The sequence below is a fragment of the Ammospiza caudacuta genome, chromosome 28, assembly GCF_027887145.1.
Source record: "Ammospiza caudacuta isolate bAmmCau1 chromosome 28, bAmmCau1.pri, whole genome shotgun sequence".
Classification (NCBI taxonomy): domain Eukaryota; kingdom Metazoa; phylum Chordata; class Aves; order Passeriformes; family Passerellidae; genus Ammospiza; species Ammospiza caudacuta.
The window spans coordinates 5,932,904-5,956,488 of record NC_080620.1 but is presented as its reverse complement, the minus strand read 5'-3'; the positions used below and the strand labels follow the sequence as shown (position 1 = coordinate 5,956,488).

The 23,585-nt window shown below is 66.3% G+C and overlaps 4 protein-coding genes across 7 annotated transcripts; 1 reads left to right on the top strand and 3 right to left on the bottom strand.

Moving 5' to 3' along the window:
* Nucleotides 1-1,608: 1,608 nt before the first annotated feature.
* TMEM59L (transmembrane protein 59 like) lies at nucleotides 1,609-6,238 on the bottom strand. The gene is made up of 8 exons (XM_058821298.1): nucleotides 6,058-6,238; nucleotides 5,060-5,165; nucleotides 4,764-4,861; nucleotides 3,051-3,197; nucleotides 2,854-2,959; nucleotides 2,455-2,566; nucleotides 2,217-2,334; nucleotides 1,609-1,972 (listed from the first exon to the last, which is right to left on the bottom strand). The coding sequence occupies exons 1-8, from the start codon at nucleotides 6,214-6,216 to the stop codon at nucleotides 1,811-1,813; spliced, it is 1,008 nt and encodes a 335-aa protein (XP_058677281.1). The 5' UTR covers nucleotides 6,217-6,238; the 3' UTR covers nucleotides 1,609-1,810.
* A 4,214-nt stretch (nucleotides 6,239-10,452) lies between these two features.
* CRLF1 (cytokine receptor like factor 1) lies at nucleotides 10,453-19,129 on the top strand. Of its 3 annotated transcripts, none has more exons than XM_058821294.1 (8): nucleotides 10,453-10,594; nucleotides 15,114-15,392; nucleotides 16,816-16,945; nucleotides 17,236-17,405; nucleotides 17,615-17,772; nucleotides 17,844-18,012; nucleotides 18,258-18,436; nucleotides 18,564-19,129. In XM_058821294.1, exons 1-8 carry the CDS (start codon nucleotides 10,513-10,515, stop codon nucleotides 18,585-18,587), a joined length of 1,191 nt encoding a protein of 396 aa, XP_058677277.1. In that variant the 5' UTR covers nucleotides 10,453-10,512; the 3' UTR covers nucleotides 18,588-19,129. The 3 variants fall into 3 exon arrangements, with proteins under 3 accessions (XP_058677277.1, XP_058677279.1, XP_058677280.1); XM_058821296.1 differs by having other exon boundaries at nucleotides 18,258-18,440; XM_058821297.1 differs by having other exon boundaries at nucleotides 18,258-18,447.
* A 226-nt stretch (nucleotides 19,130-19,355) lies between these two features.
* On the bottom strand, nucleotides 19,356-21,670 carry REX1BD (required for excision 1-B domain containing). Its single transcript, XM_058821302.1, has 5 exons — nucleotides 21,660-21,670; nucleotides 21,011-21,093; nucleotides 20,388-20,592; nucleotides 20,213-20,301; nucleotides 19,356-19,847 (listed from the first exon to the last, which is right to left on the bottom strand). Exons 1-5 carry the CDS (start codon nucleotides 21,660-21,662, stop codon nucleotides 19,775-19,777), a joined length of 453 nt encoding a protein of 150 aa, XP_058677285.1. The 5' UTR covers nucleotides 21,663-21,670; the 3' UTR covers nucleotides 19,356-19,774.
* A 639-nt stretch (nucleotides 21,671-22,309) lies between these two features.
* Nucleotides 22,310-23,470, bottom strand: UBA52 (ubiquitin A-52 residue ribosomal protein fusion product 1). Of its 2 annotated transcripts, none has more exons than XM_058821305.1 (5): nucleotides 23,366-23,470; nucleotides 22,922-23,040; nucleotides 22,743-22,829; nucleotides 22,550-22,652; nucleotides 22,310-22,450 (listed from the first exon to the last, which is right to left on the bottom strand). In XM_058821305.1, the coding sequence occupies exons 2-5, from the start codon at nucleotides 23,022-23,024 to the stop codon at nucleotides 22,357-22,359; spliced, it is 387 nt and encodes a 128-aa protein (XP_058677288.1). In that variant the 5' UTR covers nucleotides 23,025-23,040; nucleotides 23,366-23,470; the 3' UTR covers nucleotides 22,310-22,356. The 2 variants fall into 2 exon arrangements, with proteins under 2 accessions (XP_058677288.1, XP_058677287.1); XM_058821304.1 differs by having other exon boundaries at nucleotides 23,375-23,457.
* Nucleotides 23,471-23,585: the final 115 nt, after the last annotated feature.

The following is a 23,585-nucleotide window of genomic DNA, read 5'->3' as shown; positions in this document are numbered from 1 at the left end:
AGACTGACTGCACCGAGCTTCACACGCGGCCGGAAAGCAACAACGAAAAGTGGACCCCAAAACTGATACGAGACCCCCCCACGCCTCCCCCCAACCCGGTTCCCCAAACCCAGATATGTCGGATGGGTGGAAGTGACACGGAGCAGCACAAAACCGGTGGGGACGGGGATGAGAGGCCCCGGTCCCAGCACAGCACGGCCCCATGAGCCGCCGGCACACGAGAGAGCCCAAAAACCCAAGGAGGGGTCGGGATAATAAGTTAATCTGTACAGACGTGTTAGGTGACAGAGGGGCGGCGGGACTGACACCCTCCGGCACTGGGGTGTCCCCCGGGGCCGAGGAGCGGCACGCCGGTGCAAATCAAACCACGGAACGATGCATGGAATCGAGTGGTGGAGAATGAGGGGAGGTGGGGAGCGGGGAGACACCTCCATGCCCGGGGGCTGTGCCAGGCTGAGCCGAGGGGAGCCATGCTTGGTCCCACTGCCCGCTTTGCTGGCAGCGCTGTGAGCCCAGGGACACAGAGACCGGGTCCTGCCGTCAGCTACAGCCCCGCAGGCTGCTCCCAGCGTGGGGCAGGGATGCTGAGCCCAGGATGGAGCCGTCCCTGCAGGATGCCGAGCCCAGGATGGAGCCGTCCCAGCAGCTCCCACCTCCTGTCCACGCTTGAAGTCAGGGAAACGCCGCCTCATCCCCGGCTTGGTCCCACCAGCAGCTTGTTGGCACCAGGGCCAGCTGCCCAAGGGCATCACGGAGCCGGGAGGGGAAGGAGCCATCCCAGGGCCCCTCCGCAGCTCCGGGAAGGGGCCGGCCGGGCGCTGGCGTGGGCACGGAGGCGGCGGGATCCGCTCCCGTCTCCGGCTGCCAAGGCCAAATCCATTCGCCACGTTTCGGCTCCCCGAGGCAATCGGCTCCGGCCGGCGGAAGGGAGTTCCCAGGGCCGGGGCCGGCGCCTCGGAGGCTCAGCCCAAGGTGGGAGGCCGGGGATGTGCCGAGCCAAAGCTCCGAAGGCTGCAGACGCTCTCCATCCCCCACCGCAGCCGGCTCCCTCCTGCCCAGCGCTGGAGCCGTGCCCGGAGGGCTGCGGGGCCCCGGCGGCTCCGGGCGGGGCAGACTGAGAGTCCCGCTCGGGGACCCGCCGGGCTCCCTGCGGCCTGCCCGCCCTGGCAGCTCCCTCTCGGCTCCGCAGGCCCGGATCCCAGCCCGCAGCGCATCCCTGGGGGAGGCAGAGCCGCTCCCGGCTCCCGGAGCCCCCGGAGCCCCCGGAGCGGGCGTGCCCGTGAGGGGAGCGGGGCCCGGGACCAGGCCGTGCCCGGGGATCAGAGCGGGGCCCGGGACCCGGCCGTGCCCGTGAGGGGAGCGGGGCCCGGGACCCGGCCGTGCCCGGGGATCAGAGCGGGACCCGGCCGTGCCCGTGAGGGGAGCGGGACCCGGGACCCGGCCGTGCCCGGGGATCAGAGCGGGGCCCGGGACCCGGCCGTGCCCGTGAGGGGAGCGGGACCCGGGACCCGGCCGTGCCCGGGGATCAGAGCGGGGCCCGGGACCCGGCCGTGCCCGTGAGGGGAGCGGGGCCCGGGACCCGGCCGTGCCCGGGGATCAGAGCGGGACCCGGCCGTGCCCGTGAGGGGAGCGGGACCCGGGACCCGGCCGTGCCCGTGGATCAGAGCGGGACCCGGCCGTGCCCGTGAGGGGAGCGGGGCCCGGCCGGAGGCGGAGATGCCCCTGCGGGACCGGGGGACGCGGGGAGCCGTGGGGCGATGCCGTGGGGTCGGTGAGAGGGAGGCGGAGGCGGTGGGCAGGGACGGGAGCCCTACAGGATGGTCTTGTCCAGGTCGACCTTGAGGGGCAGCGGCCCCGCGTCCTCCCCGCCGGGCGCGGGGCACAGGGTGACGGTGATGACGGGAGGCAGCGGGAAAGGGCCGGGGCCGTCCAGGTCCTCCAGGTACTCCTTGTCCCCGTTGATGCTCAGGGGCTGCAGGAGAGGCAGAGACAACAGTGCAGCCCCAGAGCGGGGTGCAGATCACCCCCGGCTTGGGGGCACCGCGGGGCTGGATGTGGATGAGCCTCACACCCCACACAGAGACTGGGCAGCACAAAGAGGGCACAGCAATGCCCACCCAGCCATGCCAGGAGTGGGGAGCACAAAGAGGGCACAACAATGCCCACCCCACCGTGCCAGGCGTCCCTGGCACCCTGGGGCTGTGCTCACCCCGTACCTGGGTCTTGACGTGCTGCTCGGGGGCGGTGACCAGGCTGGCACAGCTGAGCCACAGCATCACCATGATGGAGAGGAAGAGGCAGGCGGCCAGGATCCAGCGAGGAAGGCCCGAGCGCCTGTAGCACCCCACCACCCCCCGCCAAAGAGGAGGCACGGGTTTATGGCAGAGCACGGGCTGGGGATTGGGGCTGGGGGGGATCTGCTGTGCCACGTCCAGCGGGTCCCAGAGCACCTACTTGGACATGCAGCCCAGGAAGTCGTGCTCCTGCTGCGGGGGCTCCGGGGGATGCGCCTTGGCCTTGTCCCGCGGCTCCTTCACGGGGGGCTTGTCCCCCTTTGCCCGGGGGCCTGGCAGGGGAGAGGCGATGCTGAACATTGGGCACACCCATGTGGGCACACCCATGGGCACACCCTCCCCTCTCCCCCTGGGACTCCCCTGCCCGCTAAGGGGGCACTGAGGATCCCACCAGGGCCCCATCCAGATCCCCCCAGCGTGGGTGGGAGTGTGAGAAGATGATCAGACCCAAGAAATGGGAAATTTCTTCAGCTCTGGAGATCTCGGAAGGGAGCCAGGAGGGCTCGGAGGCTCCCAGCCCCCTCCCAGCCCCCTCCCAGCAGCCCAGAGCCCCCCAAACCTGTGTGGGGCTGGGGGACACCAGGGCTGGACCCCGACCCCGATCCCGGCTGTGCTGGCTGGATCTCCAGGGCCTCGGCTGCTGGGAACTCCATCTCAGGCTGGGACTGGGTCAGCAGGGAGAGAGGGAGAAGGCAGTCAGGAAAGGGGTCCCCACTCCTGTGGGCACCCACAGAAGGGTCCTGGGGACAACCCCACCTGGAACACCACGACTTTGCCATCATCCGCCTGCAGGTAGAAGGTCCAGGTGGAGGAGATGAAGCTCTGGGCAGAGCTGACGATGTCGTTGCAGAAGGTGGAGACCAAATCCAGCATGGAGAACGCCGGCAATTTCAGCTCCAGGCTCTGCGAAGGAGAAGGGACATCGCCTCACAGCTGTCCCCTCGTCACCCACCCCAACAGGGGACATCCCACCCCAGGTCATGGCTGGGGTGAGCTGAGCTCAGCTCTGGGCTCTGCTTCTCCCAGCACAGAGAGGGATGTTCCAGGCTGTGCTCCAGCCCCAGGAGGGTCACCAAGGGTCCCTGGAGTGACCACCCGGCTTTGGGGCCGTCCCCCAGCCCCAGGCCCATCCCTCTGGGGTGGGATCTCCCTCCTGTGCCGGGGACAATGGGAGCGGAGCGGCCGCGGTGCCGAGGGCGTTGCTCTCCTGGCAGCCTCTCGGTGCCCTGGATTCTTGGCCGTCGCGGCAGTTTGTTATTTTTAAAGCATCCCTGCTGGAATCCGCTTGGCTGCTCCCTGCCACTGGCTCCGAACATTTTCCGACAGCCCCTTGCACGGTCAAACCAGCAAACAGGAAATAAATAGGTCAGATTCTGTATCTAATTATTATGCTAAATCTGCTTTGCCTGCTCGTCTGGGAACCTGAGGGAGAGTGCTTTGGGTGGGTGGAGGGGGTGAGGGCCCTGCCTGTCACCCCCAGATGCTCATCCCTGGCCTTGGAGAGGGGCTGGGAAATGGGATCAGGCACTGGGAAGGTCTTAAAATGGGGCTGCAAAAGGAGGGGAGTTCAAAGGAGCTTTTCACCCTTTTTACGGCGCTGATTCATCTTTGCCTGCACGTGCACGGAGCCAAAAGCCTCCTCCTTGGGCCAAAGTCTAATTTAATTAATTGGGCAATAGCTGAATTAATTAAATGTAGGAGGGGAAAGCGTTGCTGATTACTGGGAAGGATAACAAATCAAAACTGGAGGAATCTGCCACGATGCCCAGTCAGATCCTCTCACCCTGGGGATTCCCTGTGGTCGCCCTGCCTGGCCCAAGCCCAGCCCAGCCCAGTTAATTTGCTTTTTAGATTTGTGACAAAGCAACCAGTGGTGGCTTGGATCAGCCTGGCACAGCTGGAGCTCCCACCTGGATAGAGGGATGGATGGATGGATGGATGGATGGATGGATGGATGGATGGATGGATGGATGGATGGATGATGGATGGATGGATGGATGGATGGATGGATGGATGGATGGATGATGGATGGATGGATGGATGGATGGATGGATGGATGATGGATGGATGGATGGATGGATGGATGGATTCATGGATGGATGGAGAGATGGATGGATGGATTCATGGATGGATGGATGGATGGATGGATGGATGGATGGATGGATGGATGGATTCATGGATTCATGGATTCATGGATTCATGGATGGATGGAGAGGTGGATGGATGGATGGATGGATGGATGGATGGATGGATGGATGGATGGAGAGATGGATGGATTCATGGATGGATGGATGGATGGATGGATGGATGGATGGATCCATTGATGGGTTCATGGATGGATCCATGAAGGGATGGATCCATGGATCCATGGATGGATGGGCTGCACATGTGGGGTGTCCCCCATCCCGAGGAAGAGGAGGGGCTGTGCTGAGCTCCTGTTCAAGGAATGATTTCCCCATCTCCCTTCACCTTCTCCTTCCTGCTCTCCTCCACCTCGGGCAGCTGCTTGCGGCACCCGGTCACGCACCCGAACTGCTCCTCTGCGTTGCCGTAGGCTTCAGCACAGGCTGGGGAGAGGAGGGGTCGGGGTTGGGGGTGCCCAATCCCGGGGACCCCCGTGCCCGTCCCCAGAGCCAGCCAGGGCCCCTCAGGCCTCCCCGCTGGCTGTGGGGCTGCGCAGGGATTGGCTGCTCCCGTGGGATGTGGGGATGGGGATCCCCCCGGGGTTTGGGGCGCGGGGGCCGCTCGGCCGCAGCTCCTCTCACCTGCTTCGCACTCGGCTCTGGTCGTGTTGAGCTCGGCGCTCGCATCCACGAAGTGACAGATGGAGAACAGCCGGCAGCCCCGGTAACAGGCGTTGAGAACAGCATCCTGCGGCGAGGAGGAGGAGAGCGCGGAGCTGGCACCGGGCGCAGGCACCGGGCTCAGCCGGACGCCCCCCCGGGCCCCCGCGGCCAGCTGGGGGGCACCGGGCAGCGCCGCCCCCGCCCGGGGCCGTGCTGAGGGCTGGCACCCCAAAGCTGGGGGTCCCAGAGCAGGGAGAGCTCCCCAAAGCCCCCCTGGTGCCCCCATTGTGGGTCCGCACGGGGCCAGGGGTGGAGGGCTTGGAGGGTCCCCCCGTCTGTGGTGGCACCAGCCAGGCCTTGGCATGGGCTGGCAGAGGTGTGGGTGCACTGCTCTGGAGGAGGGGTAACGATTTGGGGTGCCGGGCACACGCTGAGGGGGTGTGGGGGGCACACAGAGCCTACACGGATGTCACCAGGATGGGGCAGGCTCAGGGTAAAGGGGTGACACTGCGGGCACCCCAAACCCGTGGGGATGCCCTCACTGGGGGCACCCCAAAGCTGCTGGAGGAGACACTGGGGGTGCCTCGGTGCCCCCCATGTTTCTCCCACGGGGGAGTGGCAGAGATGCCTGTCAGGGGTGTCCCCACTGCTCCTGGTGGTCCTGCTGCCCCCAGTCCCTTCCAGTGCCCCCATTGCCCCCAGTGCCCCGATGCCCTGGTACCCCATTGCAATGTGAGATTATTAGAATTATTGCCCCTGAGAATTGCCCCCTACTGATGGTCCCCAAATATCCCCAGTACTCCCAGCGCCCACGATGATGCCCCTGGTACCCCCAGCGCCATTGATGCTCCCCATGCCCCTGGTGCCCCCCAGTGCCCCCAGTGCCCCCAGTGCCCCGATGCTCCCGGTACCCCCAGTTCCATTGATGCTCCTCACGCCCCCGTTGCCCCCCCGGTGTCCCGGTGCCCCGGACTCACGGCGGCGGCCCGGCGCTGCAGGCTGCGGCCGCACTGCCCGCGGCACCCGCCGGTGTCTCCCAGCTGCGGCGAGAAGGGGTCGGTGGCGGCGGCGGCGGCGGCGAGAAGGGCCAGGCCGAGGGCGAGCAGGGCCCGGGGCCGGCGGGCCGGGGCCGCCATGGCGGGCGCGGAGCGGAGCGGAACGGAGCGGAGCGGAGCGGAGCCGAGCGCACCCGCCGCCGCCGCCGGCCCCGCCGTGACGCGCCGTGCGCCGGGCGGGGGGAGCCGGGGGCGGGGGAGCCGCCGCAGCCTGCCGCAGATGCACCGGCACCGGCACCGGCACCGGGCGGGGATAGCGAGCCCAGGTGCGGGAGGGAGGATGGGGATGCCCGGACAGCGGGGGGTGAGGGGACCCCGGGATGCAGCAGAACGGGGGGGGTCCAAGGACCGGGGATGCTCGGGATGGGGGGATGGATGGACACTAGGGGGTGCAGGGGGACAAAGGGGACGTGGGGACCGGGAGATTTATGGGGAGCAGGGGCGTGGGGGGGCCGTGGGCTAAGGGGGATGCAGCAGGGATCAGGGCGCAGGGACACAACAGGGCTCGGGACTGAAGGGACCAGGGGGGCTGAGGCCATGACCGGGAACTGTCACACCCCACTGGTGTCGCACAGAGGGACAGGGCTGCCCCACTGCCCCCCACATGGACCAACCCCTCACGAGGGTCCCCAGCCAGTGTCACACCCCACCGTGCCACCCTCTGTGTCCCTCCAGGACTCCCCAAGCCACCTTCATGCCTCCCATCCTCATCCTCACTCCTCAGGGCCCCCCGGCTCTCCCTGACACCCCGGATTTACAGCTGTGATTTTCCAGGCTTTACAGGACATCAAAGGCACCCCCGCTCACCCCTGCCCTGCCCACTCCCCTAATTTATGGCAGCACCCCAAAGTGGGCCCGGGGGGAGGAGGAGGAGGAGGAGGAGGGGGAGGGGGAGGGCTGGGGGCCGCGCTCACCTCCGGCCCTAATGGGGAACACATGGCAGGACCCCGGCGGGGGAAGGGGGGGTCTCGCTGTCCCAGCTCAGCCCTGGGGGTGCCCTGGAGCGGACAGAGGGGCTGGGGGTGCTGGGGGGCGCAGCCCGTGCCCCCCCCCCCCAGGGCAGAGAGCGGGGCCTCTCCTCGCCCCGCCACTTTATTCATCTTATTAATCAAAGCGGGGCCGGCAGGAACGGAGCAGGGCCGGGCCGGCGGGGCCGCGCTCCCCTTCCCCCTCCTGGAGCCCCGCCAGCCCCGGGTCCGGCACCGCTGACGAGCGGCCGGTAAATGGGGCAGGTTGGGGCTGTCACCGTAAATCACGGCCCGGCAGGAGGGGCAGAGCCGCAGCCCGAGCCCCGGGGCACCGGGAGCCTCCCTCCGGTGGGCACCGCTCCCCTGCACCTGCCCGCGCTCCGCCCGCTCACCTTTCCATGGAAAAAAGCCTTTCCCAGGCTAAACCCTCCGAGCTGGCAAAGCCTTGCTGCCCTCCCTCCTCCCCTCTCCAGAAACACTCGATGCCTCTCGCATTTATCACTGCGGACCTACATTTCTCTGCCGGAGCCTTTCGGGGAGCCTCGGGCTCTCCCCACATTGTCTGGGGTGTCCCCGCGGTCCCTTCACTCCACGTCCCAGCCCTGCACAGCCCATCCCTCGTGCTCAAGCACTCTCTCGACATTTTTCCCCTCCTCTGGAGCTGCTCAGACTCCGCCACGGGACTGTTTGTGCCTCCCAAAGCAAACAGAGGCGGGAAGGTGCGGCCGCCCCGAGGATGCTCTGCAGGGAAAGGGTGCGGGGGGGCGGCAGGGAAGGGGTTAAGCGGGTTATAAATTACCCATGGATGTGGAAATGTGACTGAGAGGAATAGAAAGCAAACTCTGCCTGCTGGATTCTTTGCATTTCTTGCCTCTTTATTTTTCCCCCAGGTCACTTTAAAAGGATGCAAGCAGTGGAGGCAGCTCCGCTGCGCCTCTCCTCCCGCTTTTCCCGGGGTTTGGGGTTTTTTTCTTGTTTGTTTTTTACACCCTGGCCCTTGAGCCAGATGCTGTCTGCGTCCAAGGATTTTATGGAGTGAGCTCTGGCTGGGAAATCAAGTAATTAGATTAATTCGGGGCCCTGGTGACACACGATGGAGGGAGGCGGGAAGGTGGCGGCTGGCGGGAAGCTGGACCGAGGATGCTCAGGCGGCTTTGGGGATGTCCCCAGGGCCACCCGGGCAGAGCAGAGCGTTCGTGGCAGGGCCTGGGCCCCACGGGCAGATCCCGCACGGAGCGGGGCACAGAGGCCCTGGGAACGGAGCCGCGCCGGGGGCGCAGCGGGACCGCCCGGCCTCGGGGGACGCCGTGCCGGGGTCAGAGGGGGTGCGGGCTGGATCCTGGGGGTCAGAGGGGGCTCCGGGCTGGATCCCGCCCCGGCGGTGCCTGTGAGCGCGGCCCGTGGGCCGCAGGGAGCGGCTTTAAAGGTCACTGGCAAAGGGCAGCGCTGAGCGGCCGCCGCTGACTCAGAGCGGCTCGGCCACCTCCGGCTGCTCCCGGGCGGGTCCCGGCACTGCCCGCGCTTGGGGACCGCTGTGCCCTCACCCTGGCCCCGTGCCACAGGTGCTGTGAGAGCTGCGAGGTCCCTGTGCCACCTGGGGTGACACCAGTGGGGACCGACACTGCCCTCCCACTGCCGCCGTCCCTCCGCCTTCCCCCTGCACCGCAAGCCACCTTCCGATGATGCCTGTGCCACCCAGAGCCACCCATGTCCCCAGGGCGGAGTCACCCCCTCCCCGGGACCCCACCCGCGCCCTGGCTCCCCAAAACCCCCCAAAATCGGGGTGCTCGCTGGGCAGCCCGGCCAGGGGGCAGCAAACAGGGGGGAAGACTCCGGCCAGTGCCGGTGGGCAGCCGGGGTGGCCGCAGCCCCCAGCCCGCTCCAGAGGGGGAATTTCTCCCTTTCCACAGCCCCCATACCGCTCCAGAGGGGGAATTTCTCCCTTTCCACAGCCCCCATACCGCTCCAGAGGGGGAATTTCTCCCTTTCCGCAGCCCCCAGCCCGCTCCAGAGGGGGAATTTCTCCCTTTCCGCAGCCCCCAGCCTGCTCCAGAGGGGGAATTTCTCCTTTCCGCAGCCCCCATCCCGCTCCAGAGGGGGAATTTCTCCTTTCCGCAGCCCCCAGCCCGCTCTAGAGGGGAATTTCTCCTTTCCGCAGCCCCCAGCCCTCTCCAGAGGGGAATTTCTCCTTTCCGCAGCCCCCAGCGCTGCCCCGGTCCCTGCGCGGTTTCCCGGGGCGCGGGCCGTGGGTCGGGACCGCGGGCGGCCGCCGGCCCCGGGGCAGCCGTGATTCACTCGGCCAGACCGCGGCCGCTGGGGCTGAAGTTTCTCAGGCTGGGTGGCTCCCGGAGCCTGACATTTTTGGGAAATTTCAACAAAAACAGTTCAGAAGCTTCCAAAAAACAGGACGATGGGAAAAGGCATTGTTCGGGCTCCCTCCCCCTCTCGGTTTTTATTGTGTTTTTTAATCTCTGCAATCCCTGGTGCTGCCCAACACCTCGGAGCCCCACGCGGTGTCACCCCCCGCCCCGAGCCCGCGGGGCACCCCGGGCCACCCGCGTGTCCCCTGCCACCCTCCGTGCTCGTCGCTGGCAGGGAGCGGTGTCCCCTCTCCGCACAGCCGGGGATACGCAGTGGCCTCGCCGTGGCCAGGACCCGCTGTCCCGGGGGTCTCTGACCTGCCCGGGGTCTGCAAAGCTCCCGGTGCCGCCGAGACCCCGGGCGGGGGCACGGGGGGGGCACGGGGGGATGCCCGAGTGGGCGGCTTTGTCCCGGTGCTGGCGGCACTACCGGACACGCCGCCACCCCTGGGGACAAACGCAGCCCCAGCCTGGGGGAACTTGGGGTGTTTTTTCCACTTCCTTGGGGTTTGGAGGAGGAAAGCCCCGAGAGGATGGATTCGATAGAAAACATGGGGTTTATGGGATGATATTCCTCTTTTCAGCCCAGAAATAAGCAACAACCGGGGTTTGGATCCCAGCGGGGCCCGGAGCGTGGGGAAGCCGCGGGGGGGGGGGGGCCCGATCGGCGGCGAGCGCGGCCCCGGGGGCGCGGGAGGGTCCCGTGAGTCACCCGTGGGCCGGCGGCCCCGGAGCGGCTCTTACTCACCTACCGGGGGGGTCGGGGGGAGCGGGACGCGGCCCCGGGAGGGCGGGGGGGGCCCAGCATCCCCCGGCGGCGGCGGGCACCGGGCGGGGGCCGCTCCCGGGGCCGGTACCGGAGCGGGACGATGGCGGGGGGGGGGTGGCGGGGCCGGTGGCTTTCTGCCCCCCCGGGGGCGGTCCCGGGGCGGGGCCAGGGCGGCAGTTGGGGCTTTGGTAACCGGGGGTTGCTCAGACTTGCTCGGGACTTCCCCGGACGTGCCGGTGCGCTCCGCCGCCCCGGGCACCGACGGGCACCGGAGCAGGCCATGCCGCCGCCGCCGCCGCTCGCGATGCTGCCGCTGCTGCTGCTGCTCCTGCCGCGCCTGCCCCGCGCCGAGCCGCTCTCCTGTGAGTACCGGCGGCCCCGGCGGCTCCCGCAAGGTGGGCGCGGGCGGGCGGGGGTCCCGTCGGGGCCCCCCGGGGCTCTCCCGTCCGGCCCCGGCCCCGGCGTGCGGAGCCCCCCGAGGTTCCGCCGCTGCTTCCCGCGTGTCCCGTTCCCCCCAGCGGTGCCGGGATGCGGAGCCCCCCGGGGCTGTCCGCTCCTCTCCGTGCGCCGCGTTCCCCCCGGCCCCGGGATGCGGAGCGGTCCCGGGCGCACCTCGGGGCTGCGCTTCGCCGGAGGAGGAGGACGAGGAGGAGGAGGAGGAGGAGGAGGACGGGGACCCCCCCGCGGAGGGCAGCCGGGACCCCCCCCTCCCCTCCCGACAGGCAGCCGGGATCCCCCATCCCCGACCCCCCCGCCCCTTCCCCGCAGAGAACAATGGAGGAACCTTTTAGTGCTGCCCCCCATCCCCGAGAGCCGCGAGGAGAGCCCCCCTGCCCCGGAGCAGCGAGTGCTCCCTCTCCCCACGGAGAGCGGGGACCCCGAGGGGGGCCGGTCCCCCCCGTCCCCCTCCCCGCCGTGCAGCCCCCCCTCCCGCAGAACAATGCGGCTCCATTCCCCACCCAGGACAATGGAAACCCCCGGCCTCGGCCCGGAGAACAATAGCGAACCCCTTCCCCACGCGACCCCCTGGCAGCCCCGGGAGCCACCGACCCCCTGTGCCCCCCCCAAAGCCTCTGAGAGCCCCCCTCCCCCTGCCGAGAACAACGGGGTCCCCCCTTCCCCCGGAGAGCCGCCCCCCATCCCAGAGAACAATGAATCCCCTTTTCCCACCCAGAACAACGAGGATCTCCCTCCCCGCCCCACGCAAAACAACGACCCCCCCCCCAAAAAAAAAAATCCCCCTGGGGGCCCCTCGGTGATGCCCAGTTTGGGGGCCCCACCCGGCGGTGGCAGGTCCGGGCGGTGCCACCTGTGGGCTGGGCTGCGGAGCGGCCTCGGCCCCGCGGGGATCGGGGCTCCCCTGGCCGTGGGGGGACACGCGGGGATCGGGGTCCCGACCCTTCCCCACAGAGCCCCAAACCCGACCGAGCCCCGGTCCCCGTCCCGGCCGCCGCCCCGCTGCCCCCGCTGCAGCCCGGGGAGGGCGAGGTCCCGCTGCCCGCTCCCCGCTCCTCTCCCCGCTGCCCGCTCCTCTCCTCGCTCCCCGCTCCCGGCTCCCCGCTCCTCTCCCCTCTCCCCGTTCCCCGCTGCCCGCTGCCCGCTCCCCGCCGCAGGAAAGGAAGTTCGGCTTCCTCCCTATGATGGGAATTTCTCAGGGCCATGGATGTTCTCCGCTCCGACGGGCCAACGGGACCCGCCGCAAACGGCGCCGCTCGCCCGCCCGGCCGCTCCCGCGTCCCCTCCCCGGCCACCGGCGCGGAGCCCCGGCCCAGCCCCGTCCTTAGCGGGGAGCCTGAGGGCGCTCGCTGGGGCAGGGGCTGCTGGAGCGATGGGGTGGGCGGGAGGAACGCTCCAAAACCCCTCCGTTAGCGAGAGCGGCCAGTCCCGGTGCCCACCCGGTGCCCACCCGGTGCCCGGAGGGGCTGATCCCGCCGGGAGCCGCCCGAGGCCACGGCCGGACCCTCGGTGGGGCCGAGCCCGCACCTTTCCCCCCCGACCCCCATTTCCCCCTCCCCACGGGGGTCCGGGGCAGCGCTGCCCCCTCGACGGGCGGCGCTGGCGAAGGCGAAGCCAAATCTCCTTTTAGAGAGCGAAAGTTTCCCCTCGGTGCAGCTCGGCCGCGCTGGAATGCCTGGGCTTTTTATAAATCCCTCCTCGAGCCCAGGGATGGGCACGAGAAATGCCAGGCGGGGATGAGAAAGGGGGAAAAACTACTGGAGAGCAGGGTAGAAAAGAGGGATAAAGCATTTCTGGGTACCGTGTCTGCCCGCAAACCTCGCTGCTCGAGTGTTAGAAGAGCTCAAACTACACATATATATTTAATTTTATTTTTCCTGTGGAATTCAGAGCTTCCCAAATTCCCTTTTGTTCTTCAGGGCAATTATTTCTATTTTCCTTTAACCCCCTGCACAGCTCAATAAATCTTTTTTTAACTGCGTGATCTCTGACACTTATCGGAGCTTTTTTTTTTTTTTTTCCTCCCCCCTTTTCTTTGCCAACCCCTTAAAACTCCGATATAAAACCAAAATGAAATCCGGCCCTTCGGAAGAAAAGCATAAACGTTCCCGACACCTTGGAAATGTGGTTTTACTTTATAGCATTACTTAGCACCTGATCAGCATTTTTTTTTTGCAATAGAGAAGCCATAAAACCCCCGAGCAGGTATTTTCGTTGCAACTTGCACATTCCACAGCCTGCCTGCGTCTCTCCGGCCCTTTCCTCTCCGATCGGAAAACTTCACACTTTTCCCTTTTAAAACACATGTTCGGCGCTGCGGCCGTGCTGAGGGGGGAAAACAATTCCAGGGGGAAAAAAATATAATATATATATGTATATAATTGGCCCCTCCAGAGGCTCCTGCTTGGAGAAAGGAAAAAAAAACCAAAATCCAGGGGTAAAAAAAATACAGAGAGAGAGAGAATATTGGCCCCTCCAGAGGGTCCTGCTCGGAGGATGGGAAACGTGTCTGTTTTACGGTGCTCGTGCGAGTTTCTGGGGCTGTTTAGATTAAGATTGAGCAGAATCAGGGCTCGGAGCGCCGGGTGTGTTATCGGCAGAGCCGGGCTCGGCTCGCGGCGGGGTCGGAGCGGGGCGGGCACAGAGGGGGATGAGATTTCCAGAGGCCCGGCTGCCCTTGGGAAGGGTTTGTTCGGGGGGTGGGACGGATCCACCACCATCGGGGCACCCCGGAGTCCCCAGCACCATCCCGCGGGTGTTTGGGGTACCGGGTACCGATCCGGGGGCGCCGCGGGTGCCTGGCACCAATCCCTGCATATTTGGGGCGCTTTTCCCCGCTGGATTTTCTTCCTCCCCCTCACCAGCACCCCCAAGCTCGGCGGCAGTTCCTAATTAAGCCTCCCCGGAGCGAGGAGGATTTGGGAGCGCTAATTGCGGGGCTGGGGGGCGGACCCGCGTTGGGATCGTGCGGGGATTCGGGAGCGCCCGGAGGGACCGGGGCGGGCGGCGGGCGCTGAAAGCCGATCGGGGCCCGGGGCTCGCCGGGGCCGGGAGGTCGCGGCACTTTCCGGGAGGTAATTTGGGAATATTAGCCCGGCGCGTGCGGATGGAGCCGATAAGGGCTGGCGGACACGGAGCGGCGGGGCCGGGGCAGCCGAGGGGGCCGGGGTCAACCGGGACGGGAATTTCCACCCATGGAGGGGCTCCCCCAGCCTGGGCACACCCGGGGTGTCGAGGGGATTTGGGGAGGGGTCCCAGGATGGAATTTCCACCCATGGAGGGGCTCCCCCAGCCTGGGCACACCCGGGGTGTCGAGGGGATTTGGGGAGGGGTCCTTGGATGGAATTTCCACCCATGGAGGGGCTCCCCCAGCCCGGGCACACCCGGGGTGTAGAGGGGATTGGGGAGGGGTCCTTGGATGGAATTTCCACCCATGGAGGGGCTCCCCCAGCCTGGGCACACCCGGGGTGTAGAGGGGATTTGGGGAGGGGTCCTTGGATGGAATTTCCACCCATGGAGGGGCTCCCCCAGCCCGGGCACACCCGGGGTGTTGAGGGGAGATCGGTGGGATTTGGGAGCACATGGTGAGGATGAGGAGGGAGCTCTTGGGAAGCGCTTCTCACCCCTGGGCGAGGTGATCCAGGGGGAAATGCCGGAGCTTGGCAGTGTTGGAAAATCCCCTCGAATTTTCTTTTTTTTTAAAATCCTTTTGTCGCGGAAAAACTTCCAAAGCTGCAAGCCAGCCCCGCCCCAGCCCTGGGGAGAATAAAGATAAAAAGTGGATAGGAAAAGTATTTTTAAAGTTCTGAAATAGATGCAGATATAAAAATAGATATTAAATGTGTTTAGATATAAAATGTATGTAGATATAAAAGTAGGTGTAAAGAGTATTTAAATAGATAAAAAATAGGTGTGTATTGAGATACAGAATAGATATAAAGCGTATTTAAAGAGATATAAAAGATATAAAATGTCTTTAGGTATAAATGTGCAGAAGAATAGATATGAAACACATTTAAACCAATATAAAATAGAAACCAGTGTCTTTAAATAGATGTAAAATGGAAACCAGTGTGTTAAATTGATATAAAATAGATATGGGATGATTTAAATCTATATAAAATAGATGTGTGATTTCAATCAGTATAGGCTCGCGATGATTTACATCGATTAAAACAGCTAAACAACGTATTTAAATTAACACAAAACACATACCGTGATTTCAATTGATATAGACGCGCTGATTTAAATTGATGCAAAATAGCAAAACAATGCACTTAAACAGATATGAATGAACACAGAGGAGACATCAAGGCCTTTAAATCAATGGAAAGCAGATAAGCAGACGCACTTGCACAGCTCTAACCTGTTCAGCTCGGCACCAAGCCCCCATAACCGATTTCCCCGCTCTGTCTCCGGCTGCAGACCCCGCCGTGATCTCCCCGCAGGACCCCACGCTGCTCATCGGCTCCTCGCTGGTGGCCACGTGCACGGTGAGCCCGGACTCGCGGCTGCGGGCCGAGGATCTGTACTGGACCCTGAACGGGCGGCGCCTCCCGGCCGCCTCCTACGCCGCGCTGGGCCCCTCCACGCTCAGCGTGGCCCTGGCGCGCCTCAACGGCTCCAGGCAGCAGTCGGGGGACAACCTGGTGTGCCACAGCAGAGACGGCGGCATCCTGGCCGGCTCCTGCCTCTATGTTGGATGTACGTGGGTGCTGCCGCGCCACGTGGGGTCTGGTCAATGTGTACTGGGGTCTGGTCACTCTGAATTGGGGTCTGGTCACTCCATACTGGGGTCTGGTCACTCTGAATTGGGGTCTGGTCAATGTGTACTGGGGTCTGGTCACTCTGAATTGGGGTCTGGTCAATGTGTACTGGGGTCTGGTCACTCTGAATTGGGGTCTGGTCAATGTGTACTGGGGTCTGGTCACTCTGAATTGGGGTCTGGTCACTCCATACTGGGGTCTGGTCACTCCGTGCTGAGGTCTGGTCACTCCTACTGGGGTCTGGTCACTCTGAATTGGAGTCTGGTCACTCTGTGCTGGGGTCTGATCACTGTACTGGGGTCTGGTCACTCTGAATTGGGGTCTGGTCACTCCATACTGGGGTCTGGTCACTCTGAATTGGGGTCTGGTCACTCTAAATTGGGGTCTGGTCACTCTGAATTGGAGTCTGGTCACTCTGTACTGGGGTCTGGTCACTCTGAATTGGGGTGTGGTCACTCCATACTGGGGTCTGGTCACTCTGTGCTGGGGTCTGGTTACTTTGCTGGAGTGTGGTCACTCTGTGCTGGGGTGTGGTCACTGTGCTGGGGTCTGGCTGCTCTGTGTTGGGGTCCGGTCACTCGGTACTGCAGTGTTGTCACTGTGCCAGGGTCTGGTCACTGTACTGGGGTCTGGTCACTCTGTGTCAGGGTCTGGTCACTCTGTGTCAGGGTTTGGTCACTCTGTGCCGGGGTCTGGTCACTCTGTGTCAGGGTTTGGTCACTCTGTGATGGGGTCTGGCTGCTCTGTGCCAAGGTCTGGTCACTGTGCTGGGGTTTGGTCACTCTGTGTCAGGGTCTGGTCACTCTGTGTCAGGATTTGGTCACTGTGTGCCAGGATTTGGTCATTCTGTGCTGGGCTCTAGCCTCTCTGTACCAGAGTCTGGTCACTGTCCTGGGATCCCGCCACCCTGTGCCAGGGTCCATCTCCGTGCCAGGGTCCAGCTGCTCTGTACGGGGGTCTGGCCAGCACTGGGATGCGCCTCCCCCATGGGAGAGAATCCGGGGATCCCCAGGGAGGAATCAGCGTGCTGGTTCTCACCAAAGCGTGCCAGGAGCTGCCCTGGTGGAGCCCTGACCCGCGTGCAGCTCCGAGGCTGTTTCGGCAAAGCCTCGGTTAAAACGCGCTTGTCCGAACCAATAATCGTAAGATTTTATCTCGGGCTATTTTAAGGCCGATGCTCTGTCCCAGGAATACGGAATCGGAACGGGGAATGCAGCTCGGGTTTGTTTTTTGGGTCGCTACGCATTCCCGGGAATACAGAGGCTCAGCTGGGAACGCAGCTTGGACTTGGGGCTTGTGTCTCCGTGGCTGGAAAAAAACAGCTCTGGGACCTCTTGTTCTTTGGGTTTTGTCTCTGCCAGTACCCCCAGAGAAACCAGTCAACATCACTTGCTGGTCCAAAAACATGAAGGACCTGACCTGCAAGTGGGCGCCAGGGACAGAAGGGGAGACCTTCCTGCACACCAACTACACCCTCAAGTACAAGCGCAGGTGGGTGCTCACCTTCATCCCTGTTGTTGTTAAAAACTTTGGGGTGGGATTTAATGGGAAACAGGGAAGGGCAGCTCGATGCCTCCTGGCTGGCCCCTGCTTTGCTGGGATCAGTTTCCTCATGGAGCTGGGGAGGGTGAGGAGAAGCTGCTGTGGGCCTGGGTGAGTTGGGAATCCCTGAGTGAACCACGGGGTCAGTCCCCCGATTCTGGCAGCGTGGAAAAACCAAAAAGTGACCCACGGGAGCATGGGGGAGCGGTGCCAGCGCCTCACCCATCACCTGCCCGCAGGTGGTACGGCCAGGACAACACCTGCCAGGAGTACCACACGGCCGGCACCTACTCCTGCCACATCCCCAAGGACCTGGCCCTCTTCACGCCCTACGAGATCTGGGTGGAGGCCTCCAACCGCCTGGGGGTGGCCGTGTCTGACGTGGTCATGCTGGACATCCTGGACGTGGGTGAGCCGCGGGTGTCCCCGCCGTGCCGGTGCCGGTGACCCTGCGGGCTGGGCGAGGGCAGCAGGAAATGGGCGATATGTGAGCAGAATTGCTCCTAATCAAATTAGGCTGTTTGCTCCGAGTCGCTCCCACATCCGCGGCTCCTTAACCCTCGCGGCCCCGCGGCGCTGCCCGCTGTGCCCCGGGCCAGCCCTGCCGTGTCCCCGCAGTCACCACGGACCCTCCGTCCGACGTGCACGTCAGCCGGGTGGGCGACCTGGAGGACCAGCTGAGCGTGCGCTGGAGCTCCCCGCCGGCGCTCAAGGATTTCCTCTTCCAAGCCAAGTACCAGATCCAATACCGGGTGGAGGACAGCTCCGAGTGGAAGGTGCGCGGGCACGGTCTGGGCACAGCGCGGGTGGGCGAGGGTGCGGGCGCTGCCATCTCGTCCCTCTGCAGGTGGTGGATGATGTGGGCAACCAGACCTCGTGCCGCCTGGCCGGCCTGCGCCCCGGCACCGTCTACTTCGTCCAGGTGCGCTGCAACCCCTTCAGCATCTACGGCTCCAAGAAAGCCGGCATCTGGAGCGACTGGAGCAACCCCACGGCCGCCTCCACGCCTCGCAGCGGTGAGTGCGGCCGGCAGCGCTCCCCGGTGCCGCCGGTGCCTCCCCGAGCCCCGGGGGATGTGCGGGGGCCCTGCCCCGCTCCGTGCCCCGCACCCGGATCTCCTGCAAAGGAGCCAAATTGGAGCTCGGCTTTCCCAGCCGGGAGCCCGAACCTGCTCGGGTTCCTCTCCCCATTCACGGCACGGTGGCCATGGGGGGGTCGAGGCGCGTCCCCCCGTGTGCCACCGCCCCCCTTGTCCCCACAGAGCGAGTGGCGGGGGGCTGCGACCCCAAAGGCGGGGAGCAGAACACGACGCTGCGGCGGGAGCTGAAGCAGTTCTTCGGCTGGGTGAAGAAACACGCCTACGGCTGCTCCAACCTCGGCATCAAGCTCTACGACCAGTGGCGCGTGTGGCTGCAGAAATCGCACAAAACACGCAACCAGGTAGGTAAGGAGCCTTTCGCACTTCTTCTCCCCGGCCGGGTGGGGACGCGGGGTGACCCCCCACGCCAGGGATGCTGGGGGGTGACGCCGACCCCGGGGCGACGCGGGGCTCCGCTCCTCTCCGCAGGTCCTTCCCGGCGATAAGCTGTAGCCCGCGGGGGACCGAGCGCCGGCAGGATGGCACGGGGCGCCCGGCGCCCACCCGGGACCGCCCGCGCCCGCCCCGGCCCCGCCGCGGGGGCGCCGGGAGGCGGCCGGGGCGCAGCGCGGCCCCGCAGCCCTGGGGAGCGGGGTGGGGAGAGCTCGGGGGGCCGGGCTGGCCCAGCCCCGGGGGCTCGGCGGCACCGCGGCCCTGCGGCGGCGAGGGGAGCCCGCAGCCCTGCCCGGCCGGGGGAGGCACCGCGGGGCCTTGGCTCCGCCAGCCCGAGCAGCCCCTGGCATGAACGGGGCGCCGGGCGCTTCCCGGGGCACCCCACCCTCGCCGCAGCTCCCCCCGGGAAGCGATTTTGGCCTTTTTCTCGCCCGGGTCCCACGTGCGAGCGCGCGGAGGGGTCCGTCCCCAGGGAGCCGCGCAGGCTGATTGGAGGCTGCTGGGGTTTGCCCAGTGCCTGCTCCGGTTTTGATTCAAACCAGCCTTATTTTGGTTCCATTTCAGTCAATTAGGAACAGATTTAAGCTTAATGCCAATAAACCTCTGAAACCCCAGCGGGGTCTGCGTCAGCGGAGCGGCAGCGCTGCGCGGGGACGGGGATGCAGCGGGCAGCCAAGTGGGGCCCGTGGCCTTTGTCACCCCATGCCGGGGCTCCCAGGGGACCGGGACAAGGTGGAGGGGGTGGCTCTGGGGCAGAGGGGGCTACATGAACCCTAGGGATCACACCACTCAGGCCAGCTCTGTGGGGACAGGTTTATTTGGGGTGACCATAGAAAAAGCCCGTGTGGAGCACCAGAGCTGCAGTGGGGCTGGGGGCACAGCCGGCCTCCGAGGTGTGGTTTGGGGGGGCTGCTGCCCGTGGGACTCCAGCTGGCAGCAGGGACAGTGCCCAGCTCGATGGAGGCCTGGCACAGCAGCCCTTGGCACTGCGGGCTGTGCTTTGCCTTTGGCACAGCCGGGGAGGGGAACCAGCCCCACGCCGGACCCCTCTGCTGAGGGGCACTCGGGATTTGGGGGGACCCCTCTCGTCCCAGAGGGAGCTCCTCCACCCCTCCAGCCTGTGCTGCAGAGAAGGGGCCCAGAGGACAATGCCCACCTTGCCAAGGTGCGCCGGGGGCGGGTGGGGGACGAGCGGGGCCCCCGTTCCAGCAGGCCGGCCCCTCCAGCCGTTCCCACGGGGACACCCATCACTCAACTTCTTCCGAATCGTACTTAAGGTCCTGGAGAATTTCGCTGATTGCCTCAATGGTTTTAATTAGCCTACGAGAGCGGATGGAAACTATAAATAAAGCCCATATGGAGCGTATTATGTGGGCCGCCTCGCCTTCCCCGCGCTGTTTATGAAACACTCAGCCTGGGGAGGCCGAGGGGACGCGGCCACGCAGCGCCGCCAGACCCCGACGGCACCATCTGGGCCCCCCTGGGCCGCAGGGAGAGGCAGGGAGAGGCAGGCAAGGGGCGCCTGGCCTGGGCTCCATGGCCCGCGTGTGTCCCTTCCAGCTCGGCACAGCCCAGGACCCCGCGGGCTGGGGAGGGAGTGCCATCCCCAAACAGGGCCAGGAGGGGATGGAATTGGGGTTCTGGGCTCCAAAATGAGGGGCCACAGCAGCGGGGCCACCACCTACTTGTGCTTGAGCTCCTGCACCTCCTGCTGATGGGCGTCCACCTCGGGCTGGTCCTGTGCCTGCTGCCGGGCCAGCTGCAGCTGCGCCGTCTGTGGGGGACACCATGGGAGCTGAGACCCCCCAGAGCAGCCCCAGGGACCCCCCCCAGCCCAGCCCAGCCCAGCCCAGCACCCACCAGCTGCAGCTTCTCCTGCTCCCGGTCCTGGAGCCGGGCCAGGTGCTGGGCCAGCTCGGGGCGGCCCAGCTGGTCCCGCAGGCGGCCGGCGATGGCCAGCACCTCCCGGGAGATGCCGCTGAACGCCACCGTGACCTCGTGCACCAGCTGCCGGTACCGCGGGAAGTCATAGTGCGGGGCGCTGCTCAGGTACGCCCGGTGGCCCCTGCGGACAGTGAGGGGGGGAAGCCGCTGTCACCGATCCTGGAGCTGAGCCCCCTCTGCCGCCCACCACCCGCGGGGTTTTCCTGCCTGTTCCTGCTGGATTCGGCAGCATGAGCAGGCAGCCTCACCCCTCACACGGGACAGGGCTGGAAACTGCTTTTTTTGGGAGGGAAAGTCGGGGGTTTGGGTTTTTCCATCCTGTACGCTCTCAGCCCTGCATCCCAGGAAGTCCATCCTGCGCTGGATGCTGAAATAGGATTCAGGTGTCCAGCGCAGAGCCCCGCTGCCAGCTGGAGCTCATCAGCCATCCCCATGGCCCCGTCCCAACAGGATGCAAAATAATCGGGACGGGGATCCGGTTCCCTGCTGGGGGCGCCCCGCCCGCCCCGGTGGGTGCCGCCCCCGGTGCCGGTACTCACTCCTCGAAGAGCCGGTACGTCTCGACCCGCTCGCCCTGCAGCTCCCGCAGCCGCTGCAGCAGCTCCCGCACGGCCTCGCCCGTCTGCGGGACACAGGGGACGCGGTGGCCCCGGTGAGCCGGTAACGGCACCGGGCAGAGGCGGCGTCACCCAGCGGCGTCACCCCAGCGCCGGGGCAACGCGTCCTGGCCCAGCACCGGCTCTGGGGGTCCCCGGTGGGTTCCGGCCGCGGGGCTGGAGCTGAGCCCGGCACCGGCAGCGGGAGCCCCCGGCCCTGTGCACACAACACAGACGGCACCGGGACCCCTCACACCCCCCTGCCCACCCATCGGGCCCCCAGGCCACCCGGGCACGAACCGGACTGACACCGGGACCCCCGGGCAGTGCCCGCGATACCGAAGGGCACCGGGACCCCTCTCTGTGCACGCCCGGAGCGGCACCGGGAGCCCCGGCCGTGCTCACACAGCCCAGACGGGCACCGAGAGCCCCCCGGCCACGTGTCCGCGGACCGGCACCGGGATCGCCCCGGTTCGCAGCACACACGGGCACCGGGACCCCGCATCCACCACCCCGCCGTGACCCCGCCCGGGCCCGGGCCGCCCCCGCCGCCCCCCGGGGCCGCTCCCGTCCCGCTCCCGGGGCCGCTCACCATGGCCCGGCCCGGCCGCACGGCGCAGGCCCGGGGCCCGCGGGGCGGAGCGCGGTTCCGCCGCCACCTGCAGGCCCCGAGCGGCAGCGCCGCCAGCCCCGGTCCCCGGTACGGTCCGCGCAGCGTCTGTGCTGTGAATACACGGCCGGGGGTCCCGGTGGGTGGGCAGGGAGATGCGGTGGGGGCTCCGTGAACAGAGGGTCCCGGTGCCTGTCCCTGGACACGCGGCCGGGGCTCCCGGTGTGTCTGCCACCGAACAGGGAGATGCCAGGACAGAGGCGGTCCCATCCACACCTGGCTGAGGGTCCCAGCAAGTGGGCAGGGGGGCCCGGTGTCCATCCAGAAGTGACCAGAGGACTCCCAGTGCATGAGCAGGGCCGTGTAGGGGGCTCTGGTGGCAGTCACCTGCCATGGCTGGGGGTCCCAGTGCATTAACGGGGGGTTTGTGTGTGATCCCAGTATCCATCTGCTGTGTGCACACAGCCAGGGGTCCCGTGGGTGGGCAGGGGGTCCCAGTTTGTGCCCACATTGCTGCAGGCACTGCCCACCATCACCACCACCTCCCTCCCTCCACCCTCCATGCTGCTCCAGCACGGCCCTCATTTGCTGAACACCACAATTTGGCTAAAAAAACCACCAGAAGGCGGGGCTGAGCGTTGCAATACTTTATTAGCCAGCGCAGGCAGGGCTGGGGGCTCTACTTGACCTTCTTCTTGGGGCGCAGGTTGTTGGTGTGCCCGCACTTCTTCTTGCGGCAGTTGACGGCGCGGGGGTGCAGGCGGGCGTAGCACCTGGGGAGCACAGGTCAGCAGAGCCCCTGGCCCCGGGGAGGGCTCTGGGGGCTGCGGGAAGGGGCTGAGGGGACACGGGGAGGGGGCACGGGGACGTACTTGCGGCAGATCATCTTGTCACAGTTGTACTTCTGGGCCAGCTGGCGCAGGGAGGGCTCGATGATTCCCCCTCGCAGGCGCAGCACCAGGTGCAGGGTGGACTCTGCGAGGAGGCATCGGTGTCACACCGGGGGAAAAGAGCAGCCGGTACCCCAAAAACGCCCCCCAAAAACCCCCGGGGTGCAGGGAGCACCTTTCTGGATGTTGTAGTCTGCGAGGGTGCGGCCATCCTCCAGCTGCTTCCCCGCGAAGATCAGGCGCTGCTGGTCGGGGGGGATCCCTGCGGGACGCACAATCAATCACACGATCACCGCGGTGGGGACACCGGGGGAGCCCCGAGGGCCGCCCCGCCGCTCCCGGCCCTGCCTGTACCTTCCTTGTCCTGGATCTTGGCCTTCACGTTCTCGATGGTGTCATTGGGCTCCACCTCGAGGGTGATGGTTTTGCCCGTGAGGGTTTTCACGAAGATCTGCATCTTGGCACCGTCTCACCTGCGGTAGCGGCGGCCGCGTCACCCCGGGCCGGCCCCGTTATGGCCGTGTGCCGCCCCCGGGCAGGGCCCCGCCGCTCCCCGGCCCCTCAAAGCCCCGTTCCCGAACACCCTCCCGGGACCCAGCCCCGCCATCCCGGGATCCAGCCCCACCCCGGGTCTCGGGGCCCTGCCCCGGGATCCAGTCCCGTCCCCGGGGACCCAGGGCCCCTCCCGGGTTTCCAGCCCCCGCTGCCCGTGTCCCGAGCCCCCCTCCCGGGATGCAGCGGCCCCTCCCGGGATGCAGGGCCCCCGCCCCAGGCCCCGGGCCCGCTCCGGTCCCGCACCGCGCGCACCCGCGGCCTCGCTGCTGAGGGAAAGGGGGGCGAGGCCGGAACCGCGGTGCGTCACTGCCGGCGGGGACACCGGTACCGCCCCGCGACGGCTCCGTCATTTCCGGCGGGGACACCGGTACCGCCCCGTGACGGCTCCGTCATTTCCGGCGGGGACACCGGTACCGCCCCGCGACGGCCCCGGTACCGCCCCGAGACCGTCCCGGCACTGTTC

Bases quoted from the DNA above. Each gene is read 5' to 3' on its own strand.
- CRLF1 (XM_058821297.1), top strand. From the start codon at position 10,513: ATGCCGCCGCCGCCGCCGCTCGCGATGCTGCCGCTGCTGCTGCTGCTC. The intron at 17,406-17,614 runs GTGAGCCGCGGG...GTGTCCCCGCAG, and splicing joins GCTGGACATCCTGGACGTGG to TCACCACGGACCCTCCGTCC. The intron at 18,448-18,563 runs GCCTTTCGCACT...TCCTCTCCGCAG, and splicing joins CGCAACCAGGTAGGTAAGGA to GTCCTTCCCGGCGATAAGCT.
- REX1BD (XM_058821302.1), bottom strand. The intron at 20,593-21,010 runs GTGAGTACCGGC...CACTGTCCGCAG, and splicing joins ACGTACCGGCTCTTCGAGGA to GGGCCACCGGGCGTACCTGA. The intron at 19,848-20,212 runs GTAGGTGGTGGC...CCGCTCTCGTAG, and splicing joins GTGCAGGAGCTCAAGCACAA to GCTAATTAAAACCATTGAGG.
- UBA52 (XM_058821305.1), bottom strand. From the start codon at position 23,024: ATGCAGATCTTCGTGAAAACCCTCACGGGCAAAACCATCACCCTCGAG. The intron at 22,830-22,921 runs GTACAGGCAGGG...TGCGTCCCGCAG, and splicing joins CAAGATCCAGGACAAGGAAG to GGATCCCCCCCGACCAGCAG. The intron at 22,653-22,742 runs GTGCTCCCTGCA...GCCTCCTCGCAG, and splicing joins AGACTACAACATCCAGAAAG to AGTCCACCCTGCACCTGGTG.
- TMEM59L (XM_058821298.1), bottom strand. From the start codon at position 6,216: ATGGCGGCCCCGGCCCGCCGGCCCCGGGCCCTGCTCGCCCTCGGCCTG. The intron at 3,198-4,763 runs GTGAAGGGAGAT...TCTCCTTCGCAG, and splicing joins AGGAGAGCAGGAAGGAGAAG to AGCCTGGAGCTGAAATTGCC. The intron at 2,335-2,454 runs GTAGGTGCTCTG...GGGGTGCTACAG, and splicing joins TTCCTGGGCTGCATGTCCAA to GCGCTCGGGCCTTCCTCGCT.